Genomic DNA, 13,944 nt, shown 5'->3' on the forward strand with positions numbered 1-13,944 from the left:
AAGGTCTTTCTCCTTTTCCCCTTTTGTTCAGTCTGGGAGGCCCCCAGCACACCTTCAAGGCAGATCTTCCTCTCTCAGCTAACCCTACCTTGAACTGCTTTTCTCAGCCACCCCACAAGTCTCCTAGCCAGTCTCTTGTTTCTAAGTCTAGGCAAGTTGACAGTGAAGATAGGCAGTCACAAACATTTCCATCTGGTCGTTGTGCAGCACATTGCTTGGAGTGAGGCAAGTAAGGCCATATGAGACTTGGTCCCTGCCTTTAAGATGCTAACATTTGGGGCTGGAGAGATGGTTCAGAGGTTAAGAGCACTGGCTGCTCTTCCAGAGGACCTGAGTTCAATTCCCAGCAACCACATGGTGACTCACAACCATCTGTAATGAGATCTGGTACCCTCTTCTGACATGTAGGCATACATGCCAACAGCACATTGTATGCAATAATAATAATAATAATAATGATAAAAAAGAACCTAATGGTTAGGGTTGGAGACACTGCTCACAGGTTAGAGCACTTGCTGTTCTTTCCAGCACTCACAACCATCCGTAACTCTATTTCCATAGACACGAATGGTTCGCTTACATACATGTCAGCAAAATTCATGCCCATAATAAATTTGGAAAATAAAATAAGAAAACAGCCTGGAGGGATGACTTAGTTAAAATACCTTGCTGCTCTTTCAAAGGGCCCAGATGTAATTCATAGCACCCCACACTACATCTGAAAACTGTAACTCTAGTCCCAACCTGTTGTCCTCTTCTGACCTTAGGTGAGCACTGGGCTCACATGTGCTGCACATGTTCTGCAGGCAGAAACACATAAAATTGAAAAAGAACAAAATAACAGGCAAGGAGATGGATAGAGTTTGCCACTTGAGTCTTAGGTGGTCGAGATGCTCACTGGCACCTAGTCTTAATAACAACTCTGCTTTTCTTCAAGCTCTTCTCTTTCTCTCTCTCTCTCTCTCTCTCTCTCTCTCTCTCTCTCTCTCTCTCTCTCCCTCCCTCCCTCCCTCCCTCCCTCCCTCCCTCCCTCCCTCCCTCCCTCCCTCCCTCTCTCTCTCTGACTTGTTTTTTTATTATTGTTTTCGTATGTCCAGACCGGATTTCTCTGTAGCTTTGGAACCTGTCCTGGAACTAGCTCTTATATACCAGACTGGCCCCAAACTCACCGAGATCTGCCTGCCTCTGCTTCCTCCCCAATGCTGGGATTAAAGGTGTACGCCACCACCGTCAAGCGACTTTTTATTTTTGGCCTACAAATATATCTGTGGCCACAGGTCAGAAGAGTGTGTCAGATTCCCTGGAACTATAGTTATAGGTAGTTGGGTGCTACATATGGGTGCTGGGAATTGCACCCCTGTTCTCCTCAAGAGCAACAAGTGCCCTAAACTGCTGAGCCTTCTCTCTAACCCTAGCTCTGCATTTTAAATCCTTCAGTGTGGGTGCGTAAAGGGAATGTACCTGAGTGGTCATGCTCATCTTAATTCTGGGCATCTCTTGAGGTTGAGACGCCTGTCTGTGTTACATCCACAAACACTCGAGCACATATTGAGGTTGTCACTTGAGACTAGGACAGTCCCAGAAGTCAATGTGCTGATATGTGTGTTTTAATGATGCTGGAGAGATGGGTATCTCAGTGATTAAGAACGCATGCTGCCCTTCTAGAGAACCAAAAATAGGTTTTAAACACCCAGATTTGGCAGCTCACAACTTGTAAGTAGTTCTGGGGGATCCAGTGTCTTCTGGCCTCTGAAGGCACCTGAATGCATGTACCATACATGCACACATACATGTAGATAAAAATAAGTCTTAAAAATAAAAAGTTGTTGGCTGGGCGGTGGTGGCGTGGGCCTTTGGTTTCAACAGTAGGGAGGCAGAGGCAGGCGGATGTCTGAGTTGGAAACCTACATGGTTTACAGAGCAAGTTCCAGCACAGCCAGGGCTACACAGAGAAACCCTGCCTTGAAAAACCAAATGAGTGAATGATACCTGTCTAGTGCTGCATGCAATGCATTGGCTGAGTGCTTAGTGGTAAGGCTTCCTGTCAGAGCTACAGGACATATGAAAGAGAGAAATGTGTAGCTCCCCAGCGCACATTAAACACTTCCTGTACACCAGGCTCTGTGCTAGATGCTTAGTACATCTTACTGCGTCCATCATACTTCAACCTCAGACATCTCTATGAGCCATGGTGTGTCCCTGCTTTACAGATAAGGAAGCCAAGCTTCTGTCCCAGGTAGTGAGGTAGTGAATTCAGCCTCAGCTGTGCTTGATGCCAGAGAATCCTTTGTCACTGAGCTAAAGCAGTGCACATTGGGTGGGTGTGCTGGATGTAGAGACCAGTTTCCCCGATTGGAGTACATGGGTGAGTCTCTAGAAGTGACTGTTAAACTGCTGCACAAGCAGGAACTGGGGTTATGAACTAAGCCAGTTTCCCCACATTAGTTTGTGGAGACAAGGAGGACAGAATTCTTTCCAGACTTCCTAGACTCTTTTTGGGCCTTTTGAATCTTAGTTTCCTCATAAGTATTTTGATTTTTGTTTTTTTGTGATGGTCAGAGCGAAATCCAGGGCCTTGCCTGCATGACCACCACTGTGTAATACCCTAGTTACCATTGTCACCTTCCTCATGCCCACGATCTGCTAGTACCCACAGAGAATGGGTGCTTTTAATGCTCACCGATGCATACACAGTGAATTGAGACAACAGGATTGGTTGGTGAGTCTGCAGCCAGGCCTACGCAAAGGTAAGACTCATATAAATGAGAACAGGGAAAGGATCCTTTATAGGAGGCCAGAGTGAACAGGAGACAAATTGCTCCCACCTTCAAATGCTTCTAGGTGTAGTGAGAGTGGACCTGGGGTACTGGGAGAGAAGGCCTGGGTTAGATCCAGCACTCTATAAATTGAGCGTGGTAGCACAGACCTTAATCCCAGCATTTGGGAGGGAGAGGCAGGAGAGTTAGAAATTTAAGGCTATCAACAGCTCTGTAATGAGTTTGAAGCTGGGTTTATGAGGGTTATGTTTCACCTCTCTGAAACAGGAGGTGGGATTATGTAAGGCTCTGGATCAACAGGATGCAATGGGTCCGATGCTGGGCATTGTGACTTAACACAGTCTTTTTTTTTCTTTTTTTTCTTTTTCTTTTTTGGTTTTTTTCGAGACAGGATTTCTCTGTGGTTTTGGAGCCTGTCCTGGAACTAGCTCTTGTAGACCAGGCTGGTCTCGAACTCACAGAGATCCGCCTGCCTCTGCCTCCCGAGTGCTGGGATTAAAGGCATGCGCCACCACCGCCCGGCTTTTTTTTTTCTTTGTTCGAGACAGGGTTTCTCTGACTTTGGAGCCTGTCCTGGAACTAGCTCTGTAGACCAGGCTGGTCTCGAACTCACAGAGATCCGCCTGCCTCTGCCTCCCGAGTGCTGGGATTAAAGGCGTGCGCCACGATCGCCCGGCTTAACTTAACACAGTCTTATAAAAAAGTGGGAGCCTTAGCTGGGCACATGCCTGTAATTCCAGCACTCAGGAAGCAGAGGCATGTGGATCTGAGTTCAAGGCCAGCCTGGTCTACAGAGTGAGTTCCAGGACAGCTAGGGGGGCTGGAGAAATGGCTCAGTGGTTAAGAGCACTGACTGCTCTTCCAGAGGTCCTGAGTTCAATTCCCAGCAACCACATGGTGGCTCACAGCCATCTATAATGAGACCCAGCGCCCCCTTCTGGCATTCAGGCACACATGGAAGGAATGTTGTACACATAATAAATAAATAAATCTTAAAAAAAAAAATTAAAAAGGTGGGAGGACCTTTAAGGGTTATTGAATAAGTAAAGAAATGATTGAATCAACTGGAAAAATTCTTTAACTTCAAGGGTCATATTTGCTTTAAATTATGTATGCATGGCACAGGTTCAAAGCCAGAGAAGAGTCTACTCAGGAGGTAGGTGGCTGCGAGCCAGATTAGTAGCTATGGTAAGAAAGAAGGAGGTCAGAAAAGCAAGCATTGCAGAGACCTTATTTGTGGGGTCAGGACAGTTTTAAGGGCACAGTGAAGGCAGCAGGAATCAACATTATAGTGTGCCATAGTTGTAAGATGTGAGAAGGGCATGTCACTGACAAAGATAGAGAAATCCAAAGTAAGGTTTGGGATGAGCTAGAGATTTCCAGTACACAGGTGTATGAAACCAGGATTCAAGGGAGGAGGTAGGGCTAGGCAAAGATTACAGAAATGTCAGCCTGAGATAGAAAATACCCTCAGGTCAGGCTAGGGATGTGCCCTGGGTGGTGATGTGCTGCTTGTGTAGCACACTCAGAGTGCTCAGTTTGATACCCAGCACTGCGTGACTCAGCGGGAGCATCATAGAGCATGTTCGTAATCCTAGCACCTAGGGAGGTGGAAGCAAGAGAATCCTTAACTCTATCCTGACTTTCCAGCTTGAGTAGCAGTGAGGCCTGTGCCATAACAAAACTGTCCTAGCCGGGCGGTGGTGGCACATGCCTTTAACCCCAGCACTCGGGAGGCAGAGACAGGCGGATCTCTGTGAGTTCGAGGCCAGCCTGGTCTACAAGAGCTAGTTCCAGGACAGGCTCCAAAGCCACAGAGAAACCCTGTCTCGAAAAACAAAAAACAAAAAAAACAACAAAAAAAACTGTCCTACAAGCCTTCAGCTTTCAAGGGGAGAAAACCCAGTGTAGGCTAATTTCTGGTTTTTGTCCCCATCTACCCACCCGGCGGGGTCGGGGAGGGCCTGGAGCTAGTTGTGTAGACCAGACTGGAAACCTCCTAGAGATCTTCCTGCTCTGCCTCTGAGTGCTGGGATTAAAAGTATGTGCTGGTGGGGCTGGAAAGATGGCTCAGTCAAAACTGTTCTTTCAGAGGATCCAGGCTCAATTCTCAGCTCACAACTGTCTATAACTCTAGTTCTAGGGGAACCGACACCCATGACAAACACCAATGCACATAAAATTTAAAAAAGAAAAAAAAGTATATGCCACCATGTCCAACTTTTCTAAAGTGGCTCTAGGATCAAACCAGGTTAAGCACACCCTCTCCCACTGGGCTGTACTCTTAGCTGCAGGCTCTATTAGCTCGTGAGCCTTTTTGTCCCATCGCTTCAAATAAAAATCGCTTGAGTCTGTGTGCTGAAGTACACACTTGTAATCCCAGAAGGCTGAGTCAGGACAATTACATATTCAAGACTAATTTTGGACTACACAGGAAGTGAGACCCTAACTCAAAAACAAAACAAAAGCAAACAACAAAACGATGACATGTTCTAACTGTATAGTGCTGCTTAACTTAACATTGCTGTCTGGACACAGCACCATTTGAATTTTAGATCACTTTCAGATGCGTTTGTTTTCTGCTGGTAAAGTTTTTAGTGTCATTCTGGTACTCCATTAAAAACATACTCTTGTTGGGTGGAGGTGGCACAAGCCTATAATACCAGCACTCAGGAGAACAGAGACAGGCAAGTTTCTGAGTTCGAGGGCAGCGTGATCTACAGAACGAGTTCCAGGACAGATTCCAAAGCCACAGAGAAACCCTGTCTCGAAAAACTGCAAAAAAAAAAAAAATACTCTTGGGTTTTTGTACTATTTTAGATTCTGGTACGGAAATTGAATTAAGCTGGGGTGTCTGCGCATCTGCAATCCTAGAACATGGGGGCTGAGGCAGGAGGAGGAACATCAAGAGTTTTCAAGAATAAATCAAAGAGCAGCTGGGCAGGGAGATGTGGGTTATAATTTCTACAGTTTGATCTCTCTCTCCCTCCAGGTGCCCAGATGACTATTATGAGCCAGGCTTGTGCAGAAAGGTGTAACATCATGAGACTGGTGGACCGTCGGTGGGCTGGCATAGCCAAAGGCGTAGGCACACAGAAGATTATTGGAAGGGTGCATCTAGGTGAGTGAAGGCAGGCAGACGCTTGCTGCTTTCTGGTAGGGAATTTTTAGGGTGGTTGAATTTTAAGGTTCTTCCATAATCACCTCTGGTTGATGTACATACAAACAAGCAGGTGTAGCTCAAATTCTAATTGGTCTTAATAATAAAAACCTAGAGTCAGGGCCGGGCGGTGGTGGCGCACGCCTTTAATCCCAGCACTTGGGAGGCAGAGGCAGGCGGATCTCTGTGAGTTCGAGACCAGCCTGGTCTACAAGAGCTAGTTCCAGGACAGGCTCCAAAAAAAAAAACCACAGAGAAACCCTGTCTCAAAAAACAAAACAAAACAAAAAACCTAGAGTCAGATATGGGGGTAAAAGCCGAAAGATCAGAGAAGCAGAGCAGCCAGCCACTACTAGTTCTTACCGCTACGAAATCCTCAGATCGAATGGGGTATTCTGATTTTACAAGTCCTCGGACTGAATGCCTGAATGAATTGAGCTCTTATCTCCTCCCACCTCATATTCCTCTCTCCGCCCAGCCATATCCCTTCCTGTTTTCACCTTCCTCGCTCTGGATTTAAAGATGTGTGACTCCCAAGTATTGGGATTAAAGGTGTGAGGTGACACTGCCTGGCTCTGTTTCTCTTTTAGACTGAATAAACCCTGTATAGCCCAGGGTGACCTTGAACTCATAGTCTCCCAAGTGCTGGGATTCAAGGTGTGTACCACCACTGCTTGGCCTCTGTGACTAATTAGTGGCGTAGCTCTGCATTCTGATCTTCAGGCAAGTTTTATTTGTTAAATCACAAACAAAATATCACCACAAGCGGGTGTGTATCTGTGGATACACCTGCTCCTGTGCAGGTCAGAGGTCAACTTTCAGAGCTGATTCTGGCCTTCCACTCTTCCATGGTTCCTGGACTTGAATTCAGGTTGTCAGGCTTCTGTGACTAACAGTTTACTTGCTGAAACATCTTGCTGACCCTAGAGTGTGTGTTCTTCCCTCTAGTCTGGCTAGGTCAGAAGTCATTTCCCTAGAATCATGATCAGTGTTGCTGTGGGAATGTTGAATGCCCTTGGGAAGTATGGTCCCTTTCTTCTTTCAGTACCCCTTAGGGTGATTTCATATACTTGAATGTCTTCTTTTCCTTTCTTGTACTTGAGTGTTAATGGCTTTTTAAGTCTGGGGATGTATCCTTCAGTTCCATGATGGAGCCCAGTGCACATGATAAGCACACCCCACAGCCAAGCTGTCCTCTGTCCTGCCCCTTGATGTGCTCTGATGGTGATCTCTTCCTGTTTCTCAGTCAGTGGTCTCCTATGCCAGGCTCATCCTCCATATTCTTAGTGTTTTTATTTTTTTAATTATTATTTTTGTTTTGTGTGTGTGTAGAAGTGAGAGGGGGCAAAATATTAATGGATCCTAGAATGGGCATTCTGTCAGTTAAATCTTTCTAGAAACACTGTAGCAATCAATGTATCCAGAGGTATGTTTCCATAGAGAGTCTAGATCCTATCAAGTTGGCTATAAGATTAACTTCACAGGCCCTCTATTTCAAGAACTGGCAAGACATCACAGCAAGGGTTTCCAGCACACAGACTGCACATGTGGAAGGGTAGTTAGGAATGGGATATTTAAGGTGTGTGTGTGTGGGGGGGGGGGTGGTCTTACTGCTTTTGTTTGTTGTAACTCAATTTTGTGGTTTTTGTTTTTTAAAGATTTATTTGTTATATTTTATGTATAAGTGGTTTTGTCTACTGTGCGTCTCTGGTACCCTTGGAGTTTAGAAGAGGATATCAGATCCTCTGGAGTCTTACAGGTGGGTGTGAGCCTCCATGTGAGTGCTAGGAACCTAAGTTGGGTCCTCTGCAAGAACAGCAAATGTTTAACTTCTGAGCCATCTCTCCAGCCCCAATTATGTGCTTCTAGGTCATGGATTTTATAGTGGTAGTATCAAAGGATTTTATAGTGGTAGTGTTAAAAGCTGGACCCTATGCAGGACTCAGTTAGTTTCTCATTTTGGCTCTCATCACCAAGGGGTTATCTGCACTCCAGATGTCTTTGGGGATCTTAGAGCAAGAGAGAATTGGAGGTGTTCTGAGATAGCTGCATGCCCACATAGAGAGAGGAATCAGACCAGCTTCACAGTACACATGCATAATTGTCCAGGCGGATTACAGCCCAAATGCTTTGCTACATAAGTGTGAGACCCTGAGCTTGGATCTCAGCCTGTAAAAGCAAGGTGTGATGGCACCTGTCTGCAGCCTCAATGCTGGGAGCACAGACCAGCTGATCTGGGGACTGGTAAGCCAGCCAACCCTGTCAAAATGGGTGAGACCCTATTTCACAAACTATAGTGGAGAGCAATTGTAGTGATAATTTTATTTATGTTTTAATAAATAAAGCTTGCCTAAAGATCAGACAGAAAAGCTAAGTCACTAGAAGTCAGGCAGTGGTGAGACATTCCTTTAATCCCAGGATTTGGGAGACAGAGGTAGATGGATCTCTCTGTGTTCAAGGCCACTCTGGACTACACAAGATGGATGCAGAAACATACAGGTGGTGGTGCCTCACACCTTTAATCCCAGTCCTAGGGAGTCATACTAGAGGGAATATAAAATGGGAAGAGAAGAGAGGCTTAGTCTGCAGATGCTCAGCATTGGTAGAGGTAAGCCTTCTCTAGTGGCTTAGCTGCCTTGCTTTTCTGGTTTTCCGGCTGAACCCCAATATCTGTCTCTGGGTTTTTATTATTCATGCTACAAGCAATAGAGGAAAAGATACTTAGCATCAAACTACAGTCTCCACATACATGTTCACACCTGAACCTGGGTATACCACTTGTGCTTAGAGGCAGATTGTGGTGCCCCATACACTTGTAAACTAGGCATTTGGCAGGTGAAGGCTGGACCACATGAGATGCTGACTTGTAAAACTGAAAATGAAGAAGATAATGGAGAAAACAAGAGGAAAGATTAAGATTCAAATTTTTTTAATTTTTTTTTTTTTTTTTTAAAAGACATTCTCTCTATAGCCCTGGAACTCATTATCTGGCTTTGAACTCACACATCTGCCTGCCTCTGCCTCTGGATTATTAAAGGTAAACTCCATGCCAAACAAGATTAAAAAGTTTGTCATGAGAACTGGGCATGGTGGCACATGTCTTTAATCTAATCTCAGCACCCAGAAAGCAGAGGCAAGCAGATCCTTGAGTTCCAGAACATCCAGGGCCACACAGAGAAACCCTGAGGAGGGGGTTCCTTGAGCACATGTGGTATTGTACATCTGTAGTTCCAGTGCTTGAAAAGATATACTTTAAAATAATAAAATAGACACAACATTGGCCAGAAATATGTATAATACTATCTAAAGATTGAGGAAAAGCTAAAAATGATTAACACAGAACTAAGATAGTTGGGAGAGTCGGAAAAGACAGATGAGAGGAATATAGGAAACATATCACTTTGGTTCTCTTTTTCTTTTTAAGATTTGTTTTTATTTATGTGCATATGTCTGTCTAGGTGAGTGTGTGGCCCATTTGTGTGCACAGGCTAACTGGAGTTACAGGCATTGTGAACTGCCTGTAACTGAAACTGAATTCAGTTCATTAGGAAGAGCAGCAAGCACTCTTAACCACTGAGGCAGTCTGACACTTTGGTTTTCTATTTCTTCATCTGGAAACTAAGTGCATGCATGGTTGTTTGGTATACCTTATATTGGACACACAGCTCACACTCTATTTGGCTTGCTTCTTAATAGTAGCAAAGTAATTTAATGCCTTTTTAAAAAAATTTATGTTTTTATGGGTGTTTGCCTCCATTTACATCTGTGCACTCCCTGTGCTCCTAATGCCTATGGAAGCCAGAAGAGGTCATAGGACACCTATATCTGGAGTTATTGGTGATTTTGAGCTGCTCTGTTGGTGCTGGGCATTGAACCTGGATCCTCTGCAAAAGTAGCCAATACTCTTAATTGCTGAGTCATCCCTTCTTCCCCTAGTAAAGTAATCTTTTTTTGTTTCATGTGCATTGGTGTTTTGCGTGAATGTATGTCTGTATGAGGCTGTTGGACCTCCTGGAACAGGACTTACATGAGCTGCCATGTCAGTGCTGGAATTGCACCTGGGTCTTCTCAAAGAGCAGCCAGTACTCTTAATTGCTGAGCCATCTCTCCAGCTCCTAGTAAAATAAATTTTAACCTGAGAAGTAAGAGACGCAAGCAAAGCCAGACTTTACCTGTGTTTCTGATTTGAAAAGTAGAAACTGGCTCTAACAGGCAATGAGAAGCCTTTTCTTGTGTGAAGGTTGACTTCAAAAGGTTGCAGATATGCTGGTTCTATTGCTTTCTAGGAAACACTTATACAAAATGTGTCAGGTATAGTTTGGGCTCCATCCTAGCAACCATGTACATAGTGTACTCACAGATACTTGGTAAACCATTTATACCAGAGAGCTGATTTCACTGTTACTGTCGTGTGTGTGTGTGTGTGTGTGTGTGTGTGTGTGTTTTAATCCGCTTAATGCTTACTTTCATTACCTGATGAGCATGGGTCCTGATAGTGATCCTTGAAAAGCCAGGTATTGAAAACAGTAGCCCTACCCTGAATACTTCATTTGCTTCCCAGCCTGTTTCATTGTTGTGCCTTCCTTGGCTTGACTGATCCCAGGGAGCCCAGCGCAGGGGATGGGTTCCTCCACTGCTGCCCCGGGCTTGTGCAGATGCATCAGTAATATCTCCTCCTCTTATGCTTTAGCTCAGGTTCAGATTGAAGGCGATTTCCTGGCATGTTCCTTCTCCATACTCGAAGAACAGCCAATGGACATGCTTCTGGGACTGGACATGCTTAAACGACATCAGGTAATTAAGAGCTTTTGTATGTATGTGTACATGCATGGACACACATAAGTACATAGAGGCTAGAGGTTGACAGCAGATGTCTTCCTTGGTCTGTCTCACCGTGTTTGTTTTAGCTGGTGTCTCTGACTAAACCCAGAGCTCACCAATTTGACTAGACTGTAAGACAACAACTCCAGGGGTCCTCCCATGTACTCCCCCAGTGCTAAGGTTATAGGTGTGTACTGTTGCACCAGGGTTATGGGTTTTGTTGTGTAGCCCTGATAGGCCCAGAGCTCACTGTATAAAGAAACCTGCCTTGAACTTGCATGTTCTTGCCTCTGCGTCTTGATTCTGGAATTATATGCATGTACCATCATACCTGAGCTGTCTGCTTTGCTATGTGTCTCTAGTATTTACATCAATTCTGCTAGTTGCATAGATTGACAGACTAAGAAGCATATTTTTCAAACATGGAAATGTGCTTGATAGATTCTGTTGTATAGAGTTGAGATGACTATCATTACAAATAGAGTCTGTCAGTTGGGTGTGGTAGTGCATGCCTTTGATCCTGTCACTAAGATCAGATCCTAGCACCTAGAACAGAGAGGTAGCCAAGTATTTGTGAGGCCTGAGCTGCATAGTGAGACCCTGTCTCAAAACAACAGCACAGATCTCTACTTGTAAAACCTCTAGGGATAAGCTAAATCTTGTTTGTTTTCACATTATAATAGTAGTTTTATTTGTTATTTTTACCTTAAATTTTTTTTTTTTTTTTTTTTTTTTTTTTCGAGACAGGGTTTCTCTGTGGTTTTGGAGCCTGTCCTGGAACTAGCTCTGTAGACCAGGCTGGTCTCGAACTCACAGAGATCTGCCTGCCTCTGCCTCCCGAGTGCTGGGATTAAAGGCGTGCGCCACCACCGCCCGGCACCTTAAATTTTTTTAAACTTAGTTTTCTCTTATGTGTTTTGTTCATGAGAATGTATGCACCACATGCATGTGTGGTGCACTTAAAGGTAAGAGGGGGGCTGGACAGATGGCTCAGTGGTTGAGAGCACTGCCTGCTCTTCCAAAGGTCCTGAGTTCAATTCCCGACGATCACGTGATGGCTCATAACTATCTGTAATGGGTTCTGGTGCCATCTTCTGGATTGCAGGCATACATGTGTAACATGAGGAGCGAGCTATCTTATACCCGAAATAGTCACACAGAAATTGTGTTAATTAAACCACTGCCTGGCCCATTATCTCTAGCCTCTTATTGGCTAACTCTCACATCTTGATTTAACCCATTTCTAATAATCTATATATCACCAGGAGGCAGTGGCTTACCAGGAAAGATTTAGCATGTCTGACCTGGTGTCTCCGTGGCGGCTCTCTGACTCTGCTTCCTACCTCCCAGAATTCAGTTTCTGTCTTCTCCACCTACCTAAGTTCTGCCATATCAGGCCAAGCAGTTTCTTTATTGATTAACCAATGAAGGTAACACATAAACAGAAGGACCTCCTACACCATACATGCAGGCAGAACACTGTATACATAATAAATAAATAAAATATTTTTTTTAAAAAAAAAGTAGGAAGAGAAGCATTGGATCCCCTGGAAGTACAGTTTAGATGCTTATGAGCCACCGTTTGGGTACTGGAAGCAGCAGGTCCTCTGCAGGAACAGATGCTCCTTTGCCTTTCTTCCTCATATTGAAATAAATTTTTTCCCCTCACATGATATATCCTTGTTGTGGTTTCCCTTCCTCTATTCCTCCCAGTTCCTCCCTGCCTCCCCTCCCATCCAGTTCCACCTTTCCATCTCGTTAGAAAACACACAGGCTTCTGTGATATGGTATGAGAAAACAAAACTAACACATCAGAATTGGACAAAACAATCAGAAGGAAAAGAGCCCAAGAGAAGGCATGAGAAACAGAGACCTCCGTGTCCTCACTCAGTCCAATAAAAACAGTCCAGTGGAAGCCATCATGTATATGCAGAGGACCCGGGTTTCCCTGCTCCCTGAGGGGAGGGGTGGAGACATCCCATTAGAGGGCTGTGTACAAGTACTCTTAACCACTACGTTATCTCTCCAGCCTCAGCAGATTTTTTTTGTTGTTGTTTGTTTCTTTCTGTTTTGGTTTTCGAGACAGGATTTCTTTGTAGCTTTGGAGGCTGTCCTGAAACTAGCTCTTGTAGACTAGGCTGGCCTCGATCCACCTGCCTCTGCCTCCTGAATGCTGGGATTAAAGGCGTGCGCCACCACTGCCCAGCATCAGTAGTTTTATTAAGTTATATAATTTTAAGATTCTGACTAGAAATCAAGAGGGTTTTATTTTTTTTTTAAATGATTTCCTACAGGTGTTTAGTACATACTTATCTTGGGTGTTAATTAAACAGTAGACAGAACATTGAGATTAAAAGAGTAGAGAATAGAAATGCTTTGTTCATTCAGGGAGAATTATCTGACAACACATTAATTTGTCATGATGCTTTATTCCTCATCTAATGCCTAACTAAGATCTGCCATGCTCCATGCAGAACATTGGTAGTGTCTGCTGGGTAATAGACACCACAGTGGTTCATGTTGTTTGTTTTGCTAAGCAAGTGCTGTACCACTGAGTATAGCCTGAATCCCACTGTGGGTTTTTAAAGTCAGTGCGTTCACACCATTGTATTTTAAATATTCCACCTGAGAACGTAGGTCAGCAAGAGAGCACTTGCCTAGTGTATGAAAGACTCTCTAGTTCCAGGCCCCTAAAATCAAAAAGCCCTGAAAAATAATGTGTATTATATTAATTTAGCATTTTAAATAGAAGCAATGAATATATTTGGATGGATGAAAGCTAGGTTGTTTATTTGTCAGTTTCTTGTTATCTTTTAGCATACACTGGTCTTTTCTATCTTTACAGGCATAAATCAAACATGGGTAACTGTTCAATTTTAAGTAGAAATAAAAACCATACAGGGAGCCAGGCGGTGGTGGCGCACAATTTTAATTCCAGCACTTGGGAGGCAGAGGCAGGTGAATATCTGTGAGTTTGAGGCCACCCTGGTCTACAGAGTGAGTTCTAGGACAGGCTCCAAAGCTACATAGAGAAAACCTGTCTTGGGGGAAAAAGGAAGAAAGCCACACGGAAAAGGATAAAGCGAAGTGGCTGTAGTGAACGTTACCCCTGTAATCCCACCACTGGCCTCAGGCAGATGGATCAAGACGTCAAGGAAGGTCTGGATTATAGACGCTTTCTCAAAA

At 44.3% G+C, this 13,944-nt stretch overlaps 1 protein-coding gene across 2 annotated transcripts in view; it reads left to right on the forward strand.

The window, feature by feature from the left end:
- LOC130883365 (protein DDI1 homolog 2) overlaps positions 1-13,944 on the forward strand; it is a 45,697-nt gene that overhangs the window by 23,589 nt on the left and 8,164 nt on the right. For both annotated transcript variants that reach the window (XM_057783646.1, XM_057783648.1), the window contains exons 6-7: positions 5,770-5,898; positions 10,628-10,731. In XM_057783646.1, coding sequence (XP_057639629.1) covers positions 5,770-5,898; positions 10,628-10,731 — 233 coding nt within the window. The remainder of the gene's footprint in view (positions 1-5,769; positions 5,899-10,627; positions 10,732-13,944) is intronic.

The sequence above is a fragment of the Chionomys nivalis genome, chromosome 11, assembly GCF_950005125.1.
Source record: "Chionomys nivalis chromosome 11, mChiNiv1.1, whole genome shotgun sequence".
NCBI classification, from domain to species: Eukaryota; Metazoa; Chordata; class Mammalia; order Rodentia; family Cricetidae; genus Chionomys; species Chionomys nivalis.